Source organism: Podarcis bocagei (assembly GCF_964188305.1).
Source record: "Podarcis bocagei genome assembly, chromosome: 1".
Taxonomy (NCBI): domain Eukaryota; kingdom Metazoa; phylum Chordata; class Lepidosauria; order Squamata; family Lacertidae; genus Podarcis; species Podarcis bocagei.
In genome coordinates, this window is record NC_138125.1 from 120,097,924 (window position 1) to 120,119,432 (window position 21,509).

At 43.3% G+C, this 21,509-nt stretch overlaps 1 protein-coding gene across 5 annotated transcripts in view; it reads left to right on the top strand.

The window, feature by feature from the left end:
• The first annotated feature begins 957 nt into the window (after positions 1-957).
• OLA1 (Obg like ATPase 1) overlaps positions 958-21,509 on the top strand; it is a 90,497-nt gene continuing 69,945 nt past the window's right edge. The window contains exons 1-4 of one of the 5 annotated variants that reach the window (XM_081181797.1): positions 958-1,115; positions 2,227-2,327; positions 4,262-4,405; positions 8,105-8,232. In XM_081181797.1, coding sequence (XP_081037923.1) covers positions 2,227-2,327; positions 4,262-4,405; positions 8,105-8,232 — 373 coding nt within the window. In that variant the 5' untranslated portion in view covers positions 958-1,115. Of the gene's footprint in view, positions 1,116-1,139; positions 1,347-1,920; positions 2,099-2,226; positions 2,328-4,261; positions 4,406-8,104; positions 8,233-21,509 lie in introns of those variants that run through there. The other 4 variants (XM_081181798.1, XM_081181799.1, XM_081181801.1 and 1 more) reach the window with 4 other exon arrangements.

Here is a 21,509-nt window from a genome sequence, read left to right on the forward strand (position 1 = left end):
TTTGGCTAGGATTACAATGTCCAATTCACAACCCAGGAAGTGTGCTTACTTATCAGTGGGTCCACCACACCCCTTACTACTACGCCCCAATACACACAAGCCTGGCTTTTTCCACTGAGGAAATTAGCTCTGACAACCCCTAACCTTAAATAAATTATAGCACCTATAAATCTCTGGCAACATGTAACTTCTGAGGATTTCAAAAAAGAAAACTTTATGTATCCCATACTTGGGAAACTTCAGCTGCGGTCTCATGCACACTTTTCTGGGAGCAAGCCCCAGTGAATTATTTCGCCTCCCAATGAAGTCTGCAACGGAAACGAATCGAGAGTTGCTCAAGGCTTAGCACGTTTACTCAGAAGCAAGTCCTACGGATTTCAATAGGGGACATTTCCCCAGGGTTTAGGACTGAAGCCTTTGTGATGTCTGAGGTCCTCTTGCTGTACAGCTGGGTTTCCCGCTGTTGTGGGACTACAACTCCCATCATCCCTAGCTAGCAGGACCAGTGGTCAGAGATGATGGGAACTGCAGTCAAAAGAAGAAGAAGAAGCTGGAGAGACCCAAGTTTGGGACCACCGGCTGACTTCCCTTTAGTTTCCATTCCAGGCAGGCAGGCAAAACCCCTGAGGAACCACGCGCAAGAGTCGGGAGGAGGTGGCACAGCAGGAAGCAGCAGCAGGTAAGCGATGAGAGTCTTTGAGCCGCGTCCAGAGACGGGAAATCTCCATCTCCTTTTGCGTCTTTAAAGGTCTGGCATCCTGGAACCCGGAAGCAAGAGGCGTCGGCGTCCGCGTCGCCACCTTTCCCTGCCTCCTCCCGCCCCCCACCCCTCGCGAGACCCGCCCTTCCTTCCTTCCTCCTCGCGCAGGTATACTCAGGCAATCCACTCCTTCAACAACACACGCGCGCACGTACGCGTCCCTCCGCTTCCCCTGCGTGACCTTTGCCCTCGGGCCGAGTCCCCGCCCAATAGGGAAGCTGCGTCCCGCCTGTTCCGCCGGCTGGCTGAGTAGGGCGACAGGCAGCGTGTCGGCGCGCGCGAGGGGTCTTCTCGCGGTGGGGGAGAGCGCGAGCGAGAGTCCCAACCGTCCCTCCCTCCCCCCTCACAGGCAACGGTGAAGACGCTCAGCTGGGCCCGCGCGGCTTTCGTGAGGGAGGCGGGGTGGGGGGTGGGTGTCCGCGTTTCATTCTTCGCCGCGTGCCTCTCAGGCGGCGGACGAGGCGGCGGCTCGGAGGAGGAGGCCCAGCTCGGCTTTTCCCGCCTCACCTCCCTCAGTTGTTGCGGCAGCGGCTGCCACGCGGGCCGGGCCAGCTGGAGAGAGAGAGAGGCCTGCTGCTGCCCGTCGGTGCGTTGCGTGGCTGGGAAGCGACTCTCTGAGGCTGCGTCGGGCTCCGCTTGCCCACCGCCACCTGCCAGCCCGCTGTGGTTTGGGGGCCGTGGCTCGGGTGGGCCGCATGCCTTACTGGTTGTGCCGGGGTAAGGGACGGGGTGGGGGGGGGAGGAAGGCGAAGGTGCTCCCCTTGCCCGGTTCGTGAGGCGGCGGGGTGGCTTGAGGGAAATGGGCCACTCGCTGTTTTCGGCCGCCCGAGGCCGTGAGGTAGGGCAGCCGGCAAGCCGAGCCCTTTCTCCGCGTGCGCGCAGGCGCGGTGCTGGCAGGGAAGCGGGCGGTGTTGGCTCGCTCGGCTCCGGGGTTTTTGCTGTAGGATCCTGCTCTCCTCGCGAGCCGCCAAGTTGTGCTTCTCGCCCGGCCGGTGTGCTGCTCTCTCCGCTCAGCCCTCCCGCCAGCTCGTTTGACTGCCCGGGGAAGCCTCTGCGGCTGCCACTCAGAACCGAGCACGTCAGGTGGAGCCGTAGCGGGTGCTGAATTTCAATCCGTCCTTTGGGATCCGAGCCGGTTATTTTTAGCACGGCATTTCTTAGGGACTTTGCAGAAGCTGCAGCAGCAGTAGCCCAGTCCAGCTGGCTTGGGATTTGTGGTTGCACGAAAGGGTGCCATGCGCAGCCCTGTTGTGCCTGGCTGGTGGCTGGCCCTTGGGAATCCCAGAGGATATTCTCCTTGCCTTGCTGTTATGTGTAGATGCCATGGCTCCCAAAAAGGTATTGGACATGTTTTAGAAAGCTGACATGTTCGCCTCGGTTTATGTATCAGAACGCATGTTACCTTGGGAGTCCTGGAGGTAAGCAAGGGAGTTTGGGATTTAAGTGGCTTCTGTTTTTCATTTCAGATGCCCCCCAAAAAGGGAGGTGATGGACTCAAGCCACATCCAATCGTTGGAAGATTCGGGACAACCCTGAAAATTGGCATTGTTGGCTTGCCAAATGTTGGGTAGGTGATTCAAGGGGGATAAACTTTGCTTAGTCATCCTAAAGATAGTAGGCCCTCCTGAATAAATTAGTGTTATGCTGCAGTATGAACACTGAAATATTGGCTTATAAGCATTTATACTTATAAGTTCATTCTTATGTTTTACTTAAATTAGATCATTTTTGAACAAAAGGTGTTTTGAGTTGCTGTTTGAAAAAGATATATTTTACTGAACTGGGCTTAATGAATAGTTTGATAGATAACTGATAAGAAATGAAATTATTTTAATGAATGGAAATACCTTTATAAATAATTGAATTTTCTCTACAGACATTTTAACCTTAATTATCCAACAGTTGATTTTTATTGTGATGTTATTTTGCCTGTAAATTATCTGGAAAGGAATAGTTATTTTTATTGGAAATATGTGTAAAAGAACACAAGTCTTTGTTTCATATAGGCACTTTTCGTTAGACCAACTTCCTTGGATTGTTTAAAGATGTGAAGAAGTTTAAACATTTACTATTAAAAGCAATGCTGCACCGAAAGCACATTAGCTGACAGCTTCTAACCTATTTATGGCTGATACATGCAGAATAATAATAATAATAATAATAATAATATATTTATACCCCCCATCTGACTGTATGGATTCAGCGGGTGGAGAGATGAAGGTAAAGAACCTTGTCAGACTGTCAACTTTTTTTGTTTAGTTAGGTATTTAAACTCTACTTGATAAAGGTAATTATACTATGCAGAAAGAAGGGGCACAGTTTATATAGAACAATCTTTCTTTTGGGGTCTGTCTCTTTCAGTATTTAGTTCCAACAGTGTACTAGATGTTCTGAAGAATTGGTGCTGTGGCCTCTCTCTAGAGCTTGTGAAGTCTGAGTCAAGAACTGACAGATAATTATTGGGGAATAGTAGTGGAGAGAGGTGTAGCAATAATAATATTGGAATATATGTTGGTATGGTTCACAAACAGAAAGGAGGCCTGTTTTGGAAATGGAGCAGTATAGCTGAAACTGCGGGAATAGTACTGGAAGGTGGAGACAGCATTTAAAGTTGTTTGTAAATAGAATTATGATGGGTTAAGATGTAAGATACAGGGAGATACATAAGAATTTTGCCACTGATTTCTGTGATAAGAGATGCTGTCATGAGATATTGATGAAATAGCGGTCACAAATTGTATTGTGGATACTTTATTGCACTTCAGGTCTTCAAATAAGTGCTTTGAGTTAGAAACCAATGTAACCTAAAACACACTCATCTTTGGTAGAAGAAGTTTTTGCTGATCTTCCAGTTTTGTTCAGAGTAAGTAGGCTGACTTTGCTTTTACCTAAGCTTCTTTCAGATTATGCCATAGATGCCATAATGGTGCATTAGACCAAAATGTTGGAATTGTTTTAGCAAACGCAACTTCTTCTTCTTCTTCTTTTTTTAAAAGTCTCAGCATGAATAACTGTTTCCCAGAAAGAAAGAAAACTTGGAAGAGGCCCTATAACTGGGAAGTTACAGTGGCAGATGGGTATTGTTTTCATGCTTGTGGGCTTCTCAGAAGCATGTGGTGGGTTGCTGAAGGAAGCAGGATTCTGGACTAAATGGAGTTCTGTATGATTGAATAGGGCACTTAATGAGATAACCAAAGCCTGAACATGAGCTGTCCAAATCTAGAAAGTCATTACAGTGGGTAAGAAATTGAAATGTAACTTTAAAGAATTGCTGAGCTACAGATAATACAACTTTGGAGGGATTCCAGTGGAAACCTGGAAAAACTTAGATGTTTCCCATGATGTCTGTGCAAAAATAATGCAAAGGTATTGGCGGCATTAAAAGTATAAAAGGACATGGCAGTGCCCAGCGTCCAACACAAATGTACACTATATAATGTTGCACATGTGGTATTATTGGGAAGCTGATCTCAAATATTGCAACATTTTCTTTTTTTAAAGGAAATCTACCTTTTTCAACGTATTAACCAAGAGTCAAGCTGCAGCAGAGAACTTTCCTTTCTGCACTATTGATCCAAATGAGAGCAGAGTACCTGTACCAGATGAAAGATTTGATTTCCTTTGCCAGTACCACAAGCCTCCAAGGTTAGTACCACGCATGTTATCAGTTGGTTGTTTCTATGTAAAGAAATAAGCTTCTCAATAAGCAATATTTTTGCAAAATCCATTTCTAAGTATTTAAGTGTTTTGAAGTTGTGTTGTTTGGTTTTTAAAAAAAGGATTGCTTTTGAACAATAATCTAGTGAGAGGATCTCATAGTTTGAAAATAGGAATTCTTTAGGCAACTTGAAATAATCTTGTAAGCAAGTCAATATGCCTGAACTTTCTTATTAGCCTGCTTGTTCATACATGTGAAAGCCATTGTGGCACATGAACATATGAAAAGAGGGGGGAAAGGATTGTGTTTCCATCTACAAAATTCTCCTTACCTGGATATTATTCGTATTTAGCACATACAAGTGGCTGCTTAGATGTCTGCCTTTAAAGTAGATCACATAAAAAGCTTCACTATTGCCTATTTTCTTCATACCCCTATATCTAAGGCAGAGTGAACAGTAAACCAAGAAATTAAAACCACAATTCTAATTGCATTTGCCCCTGATATTTGGAGCATCAATTCCCACTACTTTCCCACTGCTGTTATATGAGCTGATGGGCCTTCTGGGATCAAACAAACTTCTCTCCCATGGAACTAGTTCTTGTAGAGTCCTCTGCTTGTGACCTATCTCCTTCTATCACCATTCTGTATAGTGTAGCATTATCTTCTGGGCTTTGGTGTTGACTGTAGAGAACTTAAGCCGTTATTCTTAGGATGCTTTGTAGGGGGAAGTTCTGCAGTTGGTGGGACTTGCTTCTGAGTAAACAGGTTTCACAATTGTATTGTTTAAAAAAGCTATGTTGAGCTCCTGGCTCTTTTAATCTTATAGTCTATTAAATCATTTTTGTTAGTAAGAAGTTAGGTTGTTCTATAGTCCAAGCTTTAATGGAGTTAAGGCATGCTAGCTTGAATATGTCTGTAAAGATTTAGTAAATATCCTATTTTTCCAAAGGATGTTCTTTTAGTTGAAGATCACTAGTAAAGAACAAGAAATTCCAGTTTTTATAATCATACATAGATAACTTTTTTTGGTGTCTAAACATTTTGATGTGTTTTCACTTTTTGTTTTTGTTGTGGGTAAGAATGCATTCCAAAGTTTATACAAGAATATACAGTATGTGAAGTATTGTCTGATGTCTCCTTTGTGAACTAAGACTCTTTAACATAAGTGCGGGGAATGTCAGGCCTGGGAGTCAAATTTGGCTCTTCAATACTCTCTATCTGGCTCTTGGGATGCCTCACTGGCTCTGCTGTGTCTCTTCCTTGAGTGCTTGTGCTGTGCTATGTATTTGAATTGTGACAATGTGTCTTTCTTGTCTGCATGATGTGATGTGTTTGGAAATTGTCTGCATGGTATGATGTGTTAGGAAATTATTATTTTTTTAATTTTTTATTATTAAATTTTATTGAGTACAAAAAAAAAAATACAAGTAACCAACTACAAAAAGATAAAGAAAAGTACATGTGTTTGGAAATTATTTGTTTTAGGTGTATGGCCCTAAAATATTAAACAAACAATAAAAAACCCAAATCTGATCTACTGTACAAAGACAAGAGTTCACCCCCCCCCTTTTTGTGTCTCTGGTCCTGCCCACTGTTAAGGCATGATAGCTCAGTTGGTAGAGCATGAGACTCTTTAATCTCCGGGTTGTGGATTCGAGCCCCATATTGGGCAAAAGTTTCCTGCTTTGCAGGGGGTTGAACTACATGACCCTGGTGGTCCCTTTCAGCTCTACAGTTCTGTGATTCTGTGATGCACTGTGGCTCCTGCCTGAAAAACATTCCCCACCCTGCTCTAATACTTAAGTCATGAGGTAAAGTTTCTGACTTTGGTCATTTAATTTAGGTATTACCTTGAAGATTTCATGGTCATGCTATTAAGCCCAGGAGCTTAACATACTCAAAATGCCCCTTTCTTCAGGAGGAATTTTCTATCAATTCTTTTTTTAAGTTGTCCCATCCTCCCCCCGTGCTCCGGAGGCTTCGCGTTGCTTTCACTGAAGCCCCCGGAGCACAGCGGGAACTCCCGCTGTGCTCCAGGGGCTTCAGGCAGCTATCCGCAAGCCTTCGGAGCGCAGCAGGAGTTCTCGTGCTCCGAAGGCTTGCAGATAGCCGCCTGAAGCCTGCAGAGCGAGAGGGGTCGGTGCACACCGATCCCTCTTGCTCTCCAGGCTTCGCTTTGCTGGAGAGGCGCTGCACAGTTTCCCCTCTCTGCGCAGCGGCCCTTCAGTGAAGCGGGAGGAGAAATGGAAGGGGCTCTGTTTCTCCTGCCGCTTCGCTGAAAGGGCGCTGAGCAGAGAGGGGGAGAATTTTTTTTCCTGTTCTCCCCCTCCTATGGTCCGGTGCGTCCTATGGTCCAGTGCGTCCTATGGTCCGGTGCGTCCTATAGAGCGAAAAATACGGTATTTCTGAGCTTCGACATCAGTCATTTTTAGAATAGTGCCATAAAATTATCTATCATTAGAAATATAATTTAATGCATAATATAATGCAATAAACTGTTGAATTATCTTTATTCTAGTGAAAGTTATAGCCAAATGAAATAAGTTATACACAGAAAACCATGATGAAGGGTATCTCATAACTTCTCACCATTTCTGTTAGTACTTAGTGTGAAAACCTTTTGCTGCAGTTATAGCCCTACAACGGCATCCCATTGAGTGAACCAAAGATTTTAGTTCATCAGGTGTTATAACGTGTAACCAAGATTGTATGATTGCTTCTATCAATTGTACTCTATTCCTTGCTTGCTTCTGACTGACAGGTTTCTTTAATCGGCTCTACAGATTTTCTTTTGGATTCAGGTCAGGGCTACTACATCGCTTTCTAGGTGACTAGTCAACTCTTTTCACTCTGTTTGTCATTGGTCAATTTTTAGTTAAAGAAATCCACTTCATGTTACATAAGGCAGTTGTGCTTTCTTTTTCTGATTATTGGACTATAACTTTTAATAGAATAAAGATAATTTGGCAGAGTTTGTTGCATTGTATTCTGCATTAAAATTTCTTTCTAATGATACACAATTTTTCTGTATTATTTTGTAGTATTATTATAAAAAAGGTGGATGTTATGAGCCATCAGACCTTAGAAATGCAACTTTTTCTAAAGGTTTCCACAATTTTGGCCACTAGTGTGCATGTGGTAGGCCTCAATTCTTAAAGAGTCCTTTCCACAACTTCAGGATCTGCAAATTGAAAAGTCTACAACAGCAAATATTGAAGTTACAAGGGGTGTATGTTTTCTTTATTACTAGTTTCAGTTGTTCACTTAAAACTGCATATAGGTGTTCAGAGTACAGGGTGGGTGGCTAATTTGTGGCCCTCCATGTATTTCTGGACTCCAGCTTAGATCAGCCCCAGCCGGCATGGTCAGTAACCAGGGATGGTGGAGGATATAGATGGAGGATATATAGGACTATAGAATGTATAGGGAAGTTTTTAATGGTTGGTGTTTTTCTGTGGTTTTGTATGTGTTGTAAGCAGCCCAGAGTGGCTGGGGAAACCCAGCCAGTTGGGTGGGGTATAAATAATAAAATTGTTGTTATTATTAGTCCATCAACAACGGGAGGGTCACATGTTCCCCAGCCCAGCATAGATTTTTCTGGGTGTGTGCTCTGAAGATACTTGCAGATATGTGGTAATATTGAACTATGTTTCTAATTACAAAAATCTTAAATTATCTTTCAGCAAAATTCCAGCCTTTCTGAATGTAGTGGATATTGCTGGCCTTGTGAAAGGAGCCCATGCTGGACAGGGACTAGGAAATGCCTTTTTGTCACACATTAGCGCCTGTGATGGAATCTTTCATCTACTGCGTATGTAAATTTACTTTTGAAAAATGTTTATATTATTTAAGGATATGGCTTGCCTCAAAAGACAAGCTGCTCAAGCCATATTAAATGTGCATCTGCTACGATTAAGTGATAACAATATGATAACCTTGCTCCACCGTGGTATTCTGAGGAGAACACAGTACAGTGGTACCTCGGGTTACATACGCTTCAGGTTACAGACTCCGCTAACCCAGAAATAGTACCTTGGGTTAAGAACTTTGCTTCAGGATGAGAACAGAAATCGTGCTCCGGCGGCGCGGCAGCAGCGGGAGGCCCCATTAGCTAAAGTGGTGCTTCAGGTTAAGAACAGTTTCAGGTTAAGAACGGACCTCCGGAACGAATTAAGTACTTAACCCGAGGTACCAATGTAGAGGCTTCTGCTGAAGAAAGGGTGGGTGAAACTCATTTTTTGGCTGTTTTCCCCTTGAAGCCACCCTCTCCCTAGCCATTTCCTACACTATTCTGTAGGGTCCCCAGTCCACCCAAGCAGATTTTAGGGGCTCAGGAGGATATAAGTAGAAGAGAGTATCAGCAAAAATAACCCACCCTCTAGCAGCTGAAATGTCTTGTTAGTGGAGTTTCAGTGCTGGAAAATAAGGACCCAATCTTGTGTTTCCATTGCAATGCATGGCTTTGCCCAAATATGCTTTGCATTTACTACTTCATGAAGAATAATTTATTTCAGAGATACTGAATTGTATTTTTCATAACATTTCAAAATGCTGAGCAAGGTAACAGTATTTACCATATTTCACATGTGAAGGAAATAAGCAGCTATCTTATCTTTAAAAGACATCTGAAGGCAGCCCTGTTTAGGGAAGTTTTTAATATTTAATGCTGTATTGTTTTTAACACTCGATTGGAAGCCGCCCAGAGTGGCTGGGAAAACTCAGCCAGATGGGCGGGGTATGAATAATAAATTGTTGTTGTTGTTGTTGTTGTTGTTGTTTGTTGTTGTATAGGACCAGGGAATTATTATTTAACCATAAAGAATAAAATTTTCATCCAGTCTAAATACTTTGAGGCAAAACGTTTCTTCTGTTCCAGTGAAAATATCCATTTGATGTTCAAAAGTCAAATCCATTTAGAATAAGTAGCAGGGGCACCGACTTGGGCCCCAGATTCGGGGTTCCCAGCGTACGTGACGTGACGTCATGACATCATGTGCCCTGTGGCCTCAGGACCTATCACTGGAAGTCAGATCCCGAGGTCTCACAAGGCCTCGGACATGACTTGTGGGTGCTCGGGCCACCAGAGCCCCCTAGAGATGCTGCCACTGATAAGTATTGGACTCAAGTTATATTTAGGATAATTTCCCACTGCTATGGATTTGTAGTAGTTTGTTTTTTTGTTTTTTTCATTTTGGAAAAGCACTGACTGCCAGAACATTTCTAGTGTAAATATATGTAAATTAAATTTGGTTTACATTAGAGGAAGTTGCCATTCCCCATGAGTGGCAAAAACATATTGGTGAATCAAATTTCATTAGGATAATTGTGGTTTGAATGCAATGAGGATCAGAGGTTAGTTCTACAGTAAGGTAAAGCCGTAAATCAATCAATATTGATATTGATTATTGGAATTTGGTCTGCTGAGTCAGTTAAATTACTGAATAGTGCTAGACTGAGTATTCAGCAAATGATATATCCTATGGGAATAAAAGTTGATATTGTTCTTCTACACAAAGTAAACTTAACAACATACATAGCAAAAAATAATTTTCTTCAAGATCAATACACTGTAAAGCAATGGAAAGATAAAATTACTGTCAAGTCTACTCAGCTCTTGTAGTCCTACTTCAGACCTACTTTTAAACATTTATCTGCTGTTACAAGCAATGCTGAGGTGTAACTTCAGATATGAAATGGTGGTTACTTTATATCTTATTTTCTCCATGGGAGCCAATGAGACAGTATTGGTCTCTTATCCTTTACAGTGGTACCTCTGGTTGCAAATGCTTCTGGTTACAAACGCTTCAGGTTATGAGCTCCGCTAACCCGGAAGTAGTTGCTCCTGGTTGTGAACTTTGCCCCAGGATGCGAACGGAAATTGTGCACCGGGGGCCCCTTTAGCGAAAGCGCGCCTCAGGATAAGAACGGTTTTAGCTTAAGAACGGACCTCCGGAACAAATTAAGTTCGTAACCAGAGGTACCACTGTATTGCATTCTGGTTCTTCCATGAAGTCAGAACGAAGTAGGTGTGTGTGTGTGTGTGTGTGTGTGTGTGTGTATTTCTTTAAACACAACTGAGGGCAACTTGTTTAGTTTGTAAAGGTTTTTTATTTTTAAATAAACTCTGCTCAGTTTCAAGATACATCCAGGAATATGTTTGCACTTCCAACTTAAAAAAATACGTTTTGTAAGACTTGTTTTACCTCCTGTAAGCTGAGTGTTTGTATAATGTGGTTGCTAGATGGTGACAGCTTACCTAGATGTCTTCTTTGTGGTTAACACACTGTTGTAACAAATCACAATTAGTTGAATGCTATGTATACATTTTTGCTTGAACTTTTGGCAAGTTTTCTTACTTAAAATGTATATCAGTAGTGCAATTTCCCAACACATGCTGTTGGAACTCAGAAATTATGCTTTCATGAATGTGTCACAGCAAAAATAAGCAATGTGCTCTGCATTAAAGGTGATTTGAAAATGCAAAGTGTTGTGAGAGAGATTGGTTGGTTTGATAGTCACTTCAGGAAAAAACTTCTACAGTGACTAAAAGTTAGGGGTGTGCATTGGATTCTCAGTAATCCTGAAACTCAAGTGGGCCACTTCAGATGGATTTGGGGCTTATCCAAGCCAAAGAGGAATCTTTCTTAAGTTCTTTAAACTGAAGAGGGGATCTCCAAAGCGTTTTTGAGATTTCTATGTTAAACTCAGCAGACACAGTGTCTGCAAAAGCTGAAACCTTTCTCTCCCAAGCTTGTCATGCGAGGGAAACACTGTCAGGAAGCTCTTTTGTGTCGGACACATCTTGCTTCTTACCAGAGAAAACCAGGATTTAACCAGGTCTCTCTAATAACATTGCTTTAGTGAAATAATGTAACATTTTTCTTGTCTGTTCTGTGGTTTTTTGCTAGTTCTGCCTAGTGGTGCTTGGTTGGAAAATGCCAGAATATTCAAGTCCTCCCTTTGTGTAGCATGTCCAAAAATCCTCTCATGTCAAGCCAGCTTGGCATTTAGTTTTTGTGACTTTGGATGGCACTTCATCAGAACGTAAGCCCGAAGCTGTTCGTTTTATGCATCAGAACTCCTTAGCCCTTACACCCAGCCTTCTTAAAATTTGCAGGTTATTTTCCCAGGAGCACATATTCATCAGAAAGTTGTTGCCCGCAGCAAAAAGGGCAGCAAATCCCTTTAAGTTCACCCATGCCAACAAAGTCAACTTTAAAGGTGCCTAGCACAAAAACTGCCACACACCAATTTGTAATTTGGCAGATTTCTTACTTAGGGACATCTCTGTCATGTATGCTATTTTATACAAGTTGCTCATAGAACAATAGGGGAGCGTAAGTGAATCCTTTTAAAAGTCACTCCCCAACTGTAAAGGCTAGCCTTTCAGGAAAGCCACTGCAATTTTCCTTCTGAAATTTGGCAGGACTCAACCTCTCAGAAGGGACTAACAATCCTGCAAATTTAATCCAATTCTGCTCTCCTTGCCCCAAATCATAGACAGTTCCTTTAAAAAATAAATTCTAAAGGTGACCAGCCACCAAACCTCTGGACCTATTTGTCTGTAATTTTGCAGACTTTATTTAGTGGGGCAACTTTGCATGAAAATTTCATCCAGTTCTCTCGAAAGGGACTTGGATGTAGCATCTGCAGCATCTTCCTTTTTTTCAAACTCTGTATTCCCCAGGCACATTGTATTTTTATGTTCTCAAAGTAGAAATCATCCCTGCTGATAGATATTGCTGGAAGCTGCTTGCAGCAGAGGAGAGACGTATGATGATATCACTTAGCCACACTCCATTGCACCACCATTTTAGTGAACAAAGCAAGAGCCACATCTCATCCCCTCAGCATGTGTGGCTTTCCTTTGCCAATTATAGTAGTACTGTTTGTGCAGCTCTATTTACGCTGTGACACTTTAGCACATCTCTGAAAACTTGTAACTTTAGGTGTCACATGCATTTTGAGATGAATTTAAAATCTCAGAAGTGTCAACATATAATGCTTCATTCAGGTAGGATATACAGTGGTGCCCCGCAAGACGAATGCCTCGCAAAACGGAAAACGCGCAAGACGAAAGGGTTTTTCGATTTTTGCGTCGCTTCGCAAGACGATTTTCCCTATGGGCTTGCTTCGCAAGACGAAGGGCTTGATCCGCGCCACACGCAAACCACTTTCACCGCCAAACTATCTATGCGGCAGCGGGGAATCTATGTAATAGTAATAGCAATCGATACATTATTAGCATCCGGAAACACAGCCAGTGGTGATGCTTCCCCGCACCGCTTCGAAAAGTTCCTAGGCTTCAGCCTTAGAACTGGGAGGGGACCTGGCGGCGACACCCGGCTCGGGGTGGGATTTCCCCGTCTGCGCTCTTAGTGCGCGCGGCGACCGCTAGATCCCGAGGAGGGCAGACTGGGCGGGGGGGGACATGAATGAAAAGTTTTGCCTGCCCCTCTCCGAGGAAGCGGGGAAGGTGATCCCCATCAAGGGAAGAAGGGGAACACCCATTTGCCAGCAGCCGGTGCCCCCGAACCGAGGCTGAGGGTGGCGCCATCACCTGTCAAAGTGACCACAAAGGCGGGCTCCGGTCACGCGGCCGAGGGAAGCCCTGCTGTGGGTCGTCCAAAGTCAGCCCGAGCACGCCACTCACTTAAAAGGCATGGAGAGACGGAGGGAGCGCGCAAGGATCCCGGTGCAGAGGAGGCTCCTGCAGCAAAATAAAGGCAGCCCGCAGCCGGAGGGCTCCAGGACCCGGAGCTGCGGCGGGGCCGTCGATGGCATTGCCGGAGACTCCTCCCTCTGGGCCTCGCTCTCTCCGCCTTTGCCGCCGCTTGCCCTGCCTGCGATCGGCCGGGCTCATTGCTCCGCTCTGCAGAGCGCTGCGCAAAGGCGCGGCGGGACAGGTGTCCGGGGACGCTTTGGCTGAGCACGCCCCGGGATCGGAGGTGCGGGGTGCTTGCTGCAGATCTTATCTTCCGGGGTCGCTGGGATGGCGGCGGTCGGGGCTTGTGTTATGTAAGCGCGTCAGGAGGGGCTGCTTAAGAGGCCGGACGAAGCTTATGCAATGGCCAGATGCTCCCTAGGGGTCGAGGCTTGCAGTTGCGGGAACGAGTTTATACCTGTAGCCGCTAAGCCGCTAATAGCCGTGCTTCGCAAGACAAAAAAACCGCAAGACGAAGAGACTCGTGGACCGGATTAATTTCGTCTTGCGAGGCACCACTGTATTTTTATTCATTAGTGCAGGGGTGTCTAATCTCTGGCCTGAGGCCTCTGAAACATATTTAACTTCCCTCCACCCCAAGAAAAAGAAGGCACAGTACTGGGGGCATGAAGAGAGGTGAATTTGGGTTCTCTGTGGTGCATGTGCAGGAGTGTGGGGTGCCCACATCTATGTTTAGCCATACTTACCCCTAGAAGGCTGGCCAAGAGTGAGCGCTATCTTAACGACTCTTGATTTAAGGACTGTAAATCTTCCACTATACATACCTAGACACTGTTCTGAAACTGTCATTATTAGTTAAAATCTCCTTTCTCCTTTCTAGCTTCTGAAGGCTTAGACTTGGCTAATACCTTGCCTTCAAACAGCTTTTGATTGATGCAGTCCAATACCTATGCAGTAGATTACATAGATAACAATGGCAGGAACTGAAATGGATGCAGGGGGAATGCTGTACAAGCACCGGAACCTTTCAGTTTCGCCTCATGCCATCCATAAAGCTGCTCCTGAAGGTTGCAGAGCTTCTAGAATGAGATTTAATGTGGTATAATGGGATTTCTGGAAATGGAAATGAGCAACTCCTCCCCTCCTGTGTGCGTGTTTAAATAGTAGTGGCTGGTTCAGCCTCATGGGCAGGGCAAGCATTACTCATCTGGCTTCCCATTGCTGGCAGGAGTGTCATATTCGCTTTGCTTTTGCTTCCACACTGCATTAAAGTACTCCTTGCTGCGCCCCTCCTTTTCTTGCTCTTGGTAACTAGTAGCAGAGAGGAGGGGGTTTGTTGTGGTTGTTTCTGGTTGTTCACATCACTTTTAAGTTTAGCATGATGTCTCTGCATGGCCCATGTGTCTTAAATATTTCTGGCCAAGGAATGTTGCAACTTTTACATTACAGTGTAACACGTGATTTAGTTTTGCGCCTTCTGTGGTTCTGTTTGTTTGTTTGGGGGGGGGGGGAATGCTTGACTTGAAAGATTGTGCCACTATGAGGTTTTGAATCTATCATTGCAACAGGCTTGTTTTTGGCGAGTGATAGGTGAAGGCTAAGGTTGGCCTGTTTTAATATTTTCCAGCTTGTCACGGTCTGAGTAACTTCACAAAATGTGAACTTGCATACTGCTGTGTGATTTTAAATTGTGTACTCTGTTTTTAAAGTGATTAAAACTGCTAGAATGTGTGACCTACAGCACATGGCTGACGTACGAGCTTCATTGTTTCAGAGTTGGATTCTAGAGATTCTGAGGACAGATACCTACATAGTCCAGGCTTCCTCAAACTCAGCCCTCCAGATATTTTGAGACTACAATTCCCATCATCCCTGACCACTGGTCCTGCTAGCTAGGGATCATGGGAGTTGTAGACCAAAAACATCTGGAGGACTGAGTTTGAGGAAGCCTGACATAGTCTGTGTTACAGAATTCTTTACCTTTCCCTTCTGCTTCCTGACTGTATGATCTGAAGTATTTGAAAGGAGGGGAGGAGGAATTAAAGCACATCTGATGTGCCTTTATGTATAATTTTTAATTTGAATATTTGTAAGAAAACAAAGACAATAGCATGTTCTTAACTTACATTGTTTAAAAGTGAGAGTTGGAATCCAAAGGTACACACTAATACATTTCAACAACCCAAAGAACTGTTCATGATATGCTGACTTACATATTTGCTAGGCATGATCACTTGAAAAACATTAATACAGCTTTGAAATTGTTGTGCTTGCCCAGTACTGTAGTTACAGCTGGCATCTATTAATTGTTACCAATGAACTTAGGGAACTGAATGTTTTCAGTGGGGAAAAAAGGCACGGGAAAATTTTCTGCTGTACATTCTTGAAAGTAACTTAAAATATTGTGGTTCTTGGTGAAGAGAAGACTTCATGCATCTACACTCTTGTTTTACTTTAAAATGCAAGTGAGATTTATTTTAGAAGCTTATATTCTGCTACTTTTCAAAAAAACTTGGAAGTGGCATTTAACAATAAAATATGCATACAGTTTGCACTTTAGTCATAAATCTTGTCAAACTATGTGTACAGCACTATATTCTTGGAGTGGATTTGATGATATCACCCTGTTCTAGCCTAGCTTAGCCTAGCTTTTGGACCAAGATTATTCTAAGCACCTCTGATCTTTTAACACAGCAGATAAGTCATAAAAAGCCCATATGTCTGAAGGACAGCCATCTCTGGCAATATAGTAGTGACAAGTGGCATACTATTTATAGACAGCATTTGCTAAGTTTCCCAGCAGGGACTTATATATCTGACATTGTAGTCCAGAAACAAGAGAGCTGCCTGCTAAGCAACAATGACAGTTTTTCTTACTATTCCAAATAGTATATCAAGATAATATACTGTACCAGGATGGTTGAAGAGTAATGTGTTGCCTTGCAAAGCTTACTATACTTTTTGTGGCTTCTTTTGGAGTGAGTTTTAACTTCTTAATCCAAGCTCCTTGAAACTGAAACGATAGTGTGTAATTAAAACAACAATCTGGTGAAACAGACCCAAGAAAGACCAGGGGGAAGCTCATCATTCTGTTATCCACCAAGGATCCAAAATTTTTGGATAAAGGGTAGCATATAAATTTAATAAAAACAAAATATTAAAAATGCCCTGCTCAGCCAGGGTAGTGTACATCCAACCCTGTTATAATTGAAAGTACAGGGGCAACCATTTTGCTCGGGGGTTCCGTTCCTGGCCTCCACACACATTGGTGGAGCCAGCCAACCTTGCCCCACACGGTTCCATCTTCTGGGTCCAAAAGGACCTGCATGTCAGCGGCCGCACGTAGTGGCGTAGCGTGGGTTGTCAGCACCCGGGGCAAGGCAAGTAATTTGCGCCCCCTAACCCGTGGATTTGCGCCCCCTAACCTGTGGATTTGCGCCCCCTAACCCTAACCCCCAGATGTTGCGCCCGGTGCGGCCGGCCCCCCCTGCACCCCCCACGCTACGCCACTGGCCGCACGTCAATTGGACATGCACAAAAAGGTCACCCCACCTGTACTGTAAGGGAAGTACTAAATTCTTCAAGAGTCCACATTTTCCCAAAGTCCCACTGAATCATAGTCTGGCTTTGCACGAACTGTGAACCAGGTCATTCTCTGCTTGCATTTCTTTTGCCAAAGTTTGTGTTCCTTTTTGTTCTCGTTTGGACCAGATTTTCATTTTCTGAAGGAAGCCTTCTTGCCTTAGCTTCTGACATTCAACTTGTTAACCACGCTACAAGTTTCATGACCTTGGTAGTGAGTATTCTGATCTGTGGTATATGTTCTAGCTGAGCTTCTATTATTGTGGATTTTAATTATCATCCTAAGCATTCTGGGGAGATTTGTACCTCTTGATTTTCCTTTCAACTTCCCTTTTACCAGTCCCCTTATTTTAAAGAAATTTTCTCTTTTGAAGTGAAATCTGACTGTACCAGGCTTTGTGAGCAATTACTCACTTATGTGTTAAATTTGAAAGCACTATGGTCACTGTTTCTAAACTGCTCACAGCGCTTGTATCTTGCACCAGGCCCTGGGCACCACTTAAGTCCAGGGTTGCCTCCTCTTTGGATCAACTCCATGACCAACTGTTCTTGAGCACAGTCATATAGGGTATCTAGAAATTTTATCTTAGTTGTGACTGGAGCAAGCATTTATCCTGTTTTTGTTTGGGCAGTTGAAGTCATCCATTACTACAACGTTTCCTTCTTTGATGCTTTTTTGAATTCATTATCTCAAGACCACTCTAGGCATCTTGGTCATGGGGATGGTAATACACCCTCTTTCCTAAGCTATTCTTGGGACTTGGTGTGCCACTCACATCTATTCTGTGGTGAAATCTACCCCTTTTGGGATTTTCAGCTCCTTGAACACTATGTCCTCTTTGATGGTGCAGAGTAGCATTGTCTCCAGCATAACATTCCCTGCCCTTCCTATAGACTTTGTACCCAGAGATAATTGTGCCCCACTGATTCTCTCCTGGTTTTATTATAATGCCTAGGAGAATACCTTCTACTAAAGTGCTCACTCATATTGAATAGTCATGATACCATATGATTTATTTACTTTATTGCACTAGATTTTAGCTTCATACATTTTATATTTCAGCATTAGGTAGCTAATACTTGCATATTCCAGCTCTAAGCTTGATTTTAAATGTCAGTGCTATTGTACTGGTTTCATTTAAATAATTTTGCTTTACTTTGTAAGTCTATCAAACTAACATGTTGAGTGTTTGGCTGTTGGAGACTTTATAGGTGATCTAATAAATCATTTTGTAAAAATGCTGCTCTGAATGGGTTAAAACAGTTCTTTTCAGTGTTTCTTTTTACAAGCCACCTGTTGCCTTCTATGCATAAGTGTATAAATTTGAACAAAGTGCTCATCACTTGTCAGCCATCAGTGGCAGCATAAAAATTACTTGTGGTGCTTGCTTTGCAAGAAGTTCTTTTGTGTTTGTGACACCAGCTTTGTTTTATACAATTAAAGTATTACACGCTAGAATAATCTAAATTGCAGCCACTAAACGGTGATGTAGTTCTTTTTTTTTCATAGAGCTGAATTTGTTTACTGATTGTATGCAGCTATTGACTACTGCTTTAACATGACAGGTCCCTTGGAGAAGTGCTTTTCCCCCTGCTAGTACGGAAAGCTTTTCATGCTCATTAAAAAGTTCATTTATTTATGATTAGTCTTTTATTCCCTATATTTTTTTAAAATAGCAAACTAAGAGCATTTTTAAGTGATTTTGAGATCTATAATAAAATGAAGTAATTTATACTTCAAGGGGGATTGTATAATGTTTCACAACATGGTTAGCAGTTTTAGTGTATAACATTAGAACTGTGCTAGTCCCTTAAGGGCAATTGGGCTCATGTACCAGGTGCAGCTCTATGTTAAGTGACTCTGTCTGCTGTACCTCCAAACTTTGCAATTCTCTCTCTCTCTCTCTCTCTATATATATGTGTGTGTGTGTGTGTGTGTGTGTGTGTACACCTATCTATATTGAAAATCCTCCCATCCAAAACATGTAAAGAAAAACATTGTCTACAGCTTGGCTCTTGGAATCAAATGCATTTGCAACAACAAAGATAAATATCAAAAAAGGATCGTTGGACTTAAAGAGCACCTTCTACATATCCACATGTAATTGATTGCAACATCCACTGGGCTTCCATTGTGTCTAGAGAAAACCTCCTCCATCAAAATGAGGTGTCAGTAAACAAAGAATGTTTCCCATTTGTGGTAGCTTTCCATATATCTTCCATTGTCTGGCAATCAGAGAAAGATACCCCTGGTTAGCAAATTCTGAAAGTCATGCTAAAGCTGTCAACAAGCCTCCTGTTAACAGCATTTTGCCAGCCTCCAACTAAATATATGCAGACTATCAGTGAGAGCTTTATTGAATCCACTTAACAGCATTCCTGGATCTCATCTTTGTAACACTAAATTCTGTATCACCTGTTTGCATCTCATGGAAACAGCTACTTTCAAAAGCACCAGGACAGGTAGGACATACTACATGAAGCAGAATATCACTTGCAGGTCCTGCAGTATAATCACTATTGAGTGCAAAAAAAGGAAGTCCTATTCAGTACATAGGTAAAACTACAACTGACCTATGCACCACAAATCTGCAATTTTGACAAAAAGTCGAGTAATCAGTTGTTAAAACATTTCAGTTCTGAGAAACACAGACTGTCAGGCATGTCAATAACTGCTATAAAGGTGCTAACAGATCCAACAATTTTGGTTAAGAGGGAGAACGTCAGACTGGGGCCATGTGGTGCCAATGTGTCCAGTGTGTACATGCAGGAAGATAATACTAGTATTACTTAGCATCAGCAAGTGAAGCCCGTTTGAGCATTCCATCTTCATCACAGCAGCTGATGAAGGTGGAAGCCAAAATGTTTTGCCACATAATTTTTAAAAATACATACAGCTTGGAAGAATCTTTTCTGACTTGCCAGAATAATCTGAAATTGAACTGGTTTCTCCAGAGAACATTTCTTTAGAAAGCAGAAATATAGAGGAAAACCCAAGATCAGCATTGAAAAATCGCCATTGTTCTAGGTACATTTTGTGACAGGGAATTTCCTTAGCATGAGCAGTTTCTGAGCTCTGGGCACAGTACTGCGCCTAAGATTTCAGATTAAAACTGCAGAGTGGAAGGAAGGGAGGACCTTTTTCTGCCTCCCGACTTCCAGCTACTCTCTGAAGACTGGAGAAGATACCCTCTTAAGAATATTAGGGGGGTGGGGAGGGAAGGACTAGACCAGGGGTCTTCAACCTTTAAGACAAAAAGAGCCACTTGGACCCGTTTCCGAAGAAAAAAACAACTGGGAAACAACTGAGCCGCAAAACCATTGTGACATTTAAAACAAATATATCTCCGAAGCCATGATCTGACAGCGGGCGGGAAGGTGATGTTGGGACGGTGCGTGACTAACGCACGCACCGCCCCCATGCGATGTCACAGCCAGTACAGTGCCCGCCACAGTGAGGAGTGTCGGGGCGCACAATGCGCCTCCTCCCCTCGCTAGTATCCGCCCCGGAGCCGCAGCAAAGATGTAAAAGAGCCACATGCGGCTCCGGAGCCGCGGGTTGCAGACCCCTGGACTAGACCATGTGAAAAATGAACACGATATTTTAGCTACAGTTCATTCATTTTTAGCTTTGAATTCTTGTTATAAAAAAGTGCACCTAGACAGTCTGTTGTTGCGCCCATAACCTAGGTTTAAGGTGCCATTTAGTTCCTAGCTTTCATATCTCAGTTTCTAACACTGCCCAAGAGTGTCTCAAGTGAAAACATTCAACAATGGAGAAGGAATGTAACTCAGTGGTAGACATCTGCTTGCATATCAAGGTCTGAGGCTTCATCCTCACCATCTCCAGGTACAGCTGGGAGACCCCCTATCTGAAACCTTGGAGATCTGCTACCAGTTAGTGTAGACCGTACTGAGCTCAATGGAACAATGGTCTGACTCAACATAAGGTGGATTCCTACATTCTTATGTCCCCAAGCATGAAATTGAATGATCAGGATCTTCTACAAGTTTGTTCTGGTATCTTTTTAATGAGATACAGTCAAATAAGAAGCTAAGAACAATTTTTTTGTAGGGGAAGTGGAGAATCTAGGCCAGTTTTCCCCAATTTGATGCCCTCCAGAAGTTTTGGAGTACAGCTCCCATCATCCCTGATCATTGGCAGTGCTGACTGGAGCTGATGGGAGCTGAAGTCCACAGCATTTGGAAGACACCAAGTTGAGGAAGGCTGACCTTGGCTAAAAGCAAGCCTCCAGCAGGCCTAAACAGTTGCCCTATACAGCCATAAGATTTCGAGGCTTTATATGTGAGTCCTGAGAATCATTGCAGGTTGCAGAAGGTGCTTGTGTGAGTAAGCATTTGTGTATTTCGGAATCCAAAGCTCTACAAAACAAGGTTGGTTCTGTCCTCCCCCAATGTGGGGAATATGACATGTATCGCTTCAGCTGCTAACATTTGTCCATCTTGCAGGCCAATCTTCTGTGTGGGGCATTCTGTAGCATGCTTGGAAGTTACCAACTTATTGAGTTGTTTCTGGATTTGCTTTATGGCATAGGCATATCCAGCAGGTTTCTTGGTAGTGGAAGTAGGAAGTAGGTATTGTTGCTTTCTTGGTCGTGGAAGTCGGAAAGGGAAACCAGCGCCCTCTTGCATTGATGTTTTTCATCTGCCCCATAATTTGCTGGAGATGATCAGTAATAATGGTCAGCAACAGTGTGTAGGAAGAGAATTGCCAAGCTGCTGCAAAACTCCAAACAGCAGAAATTGAATCTTCCAGTGACGGTTAGCATAACTGGTGACGATGGCCAGGAGCAGTGTAGGGCAGTGCCATTAGTCCCACA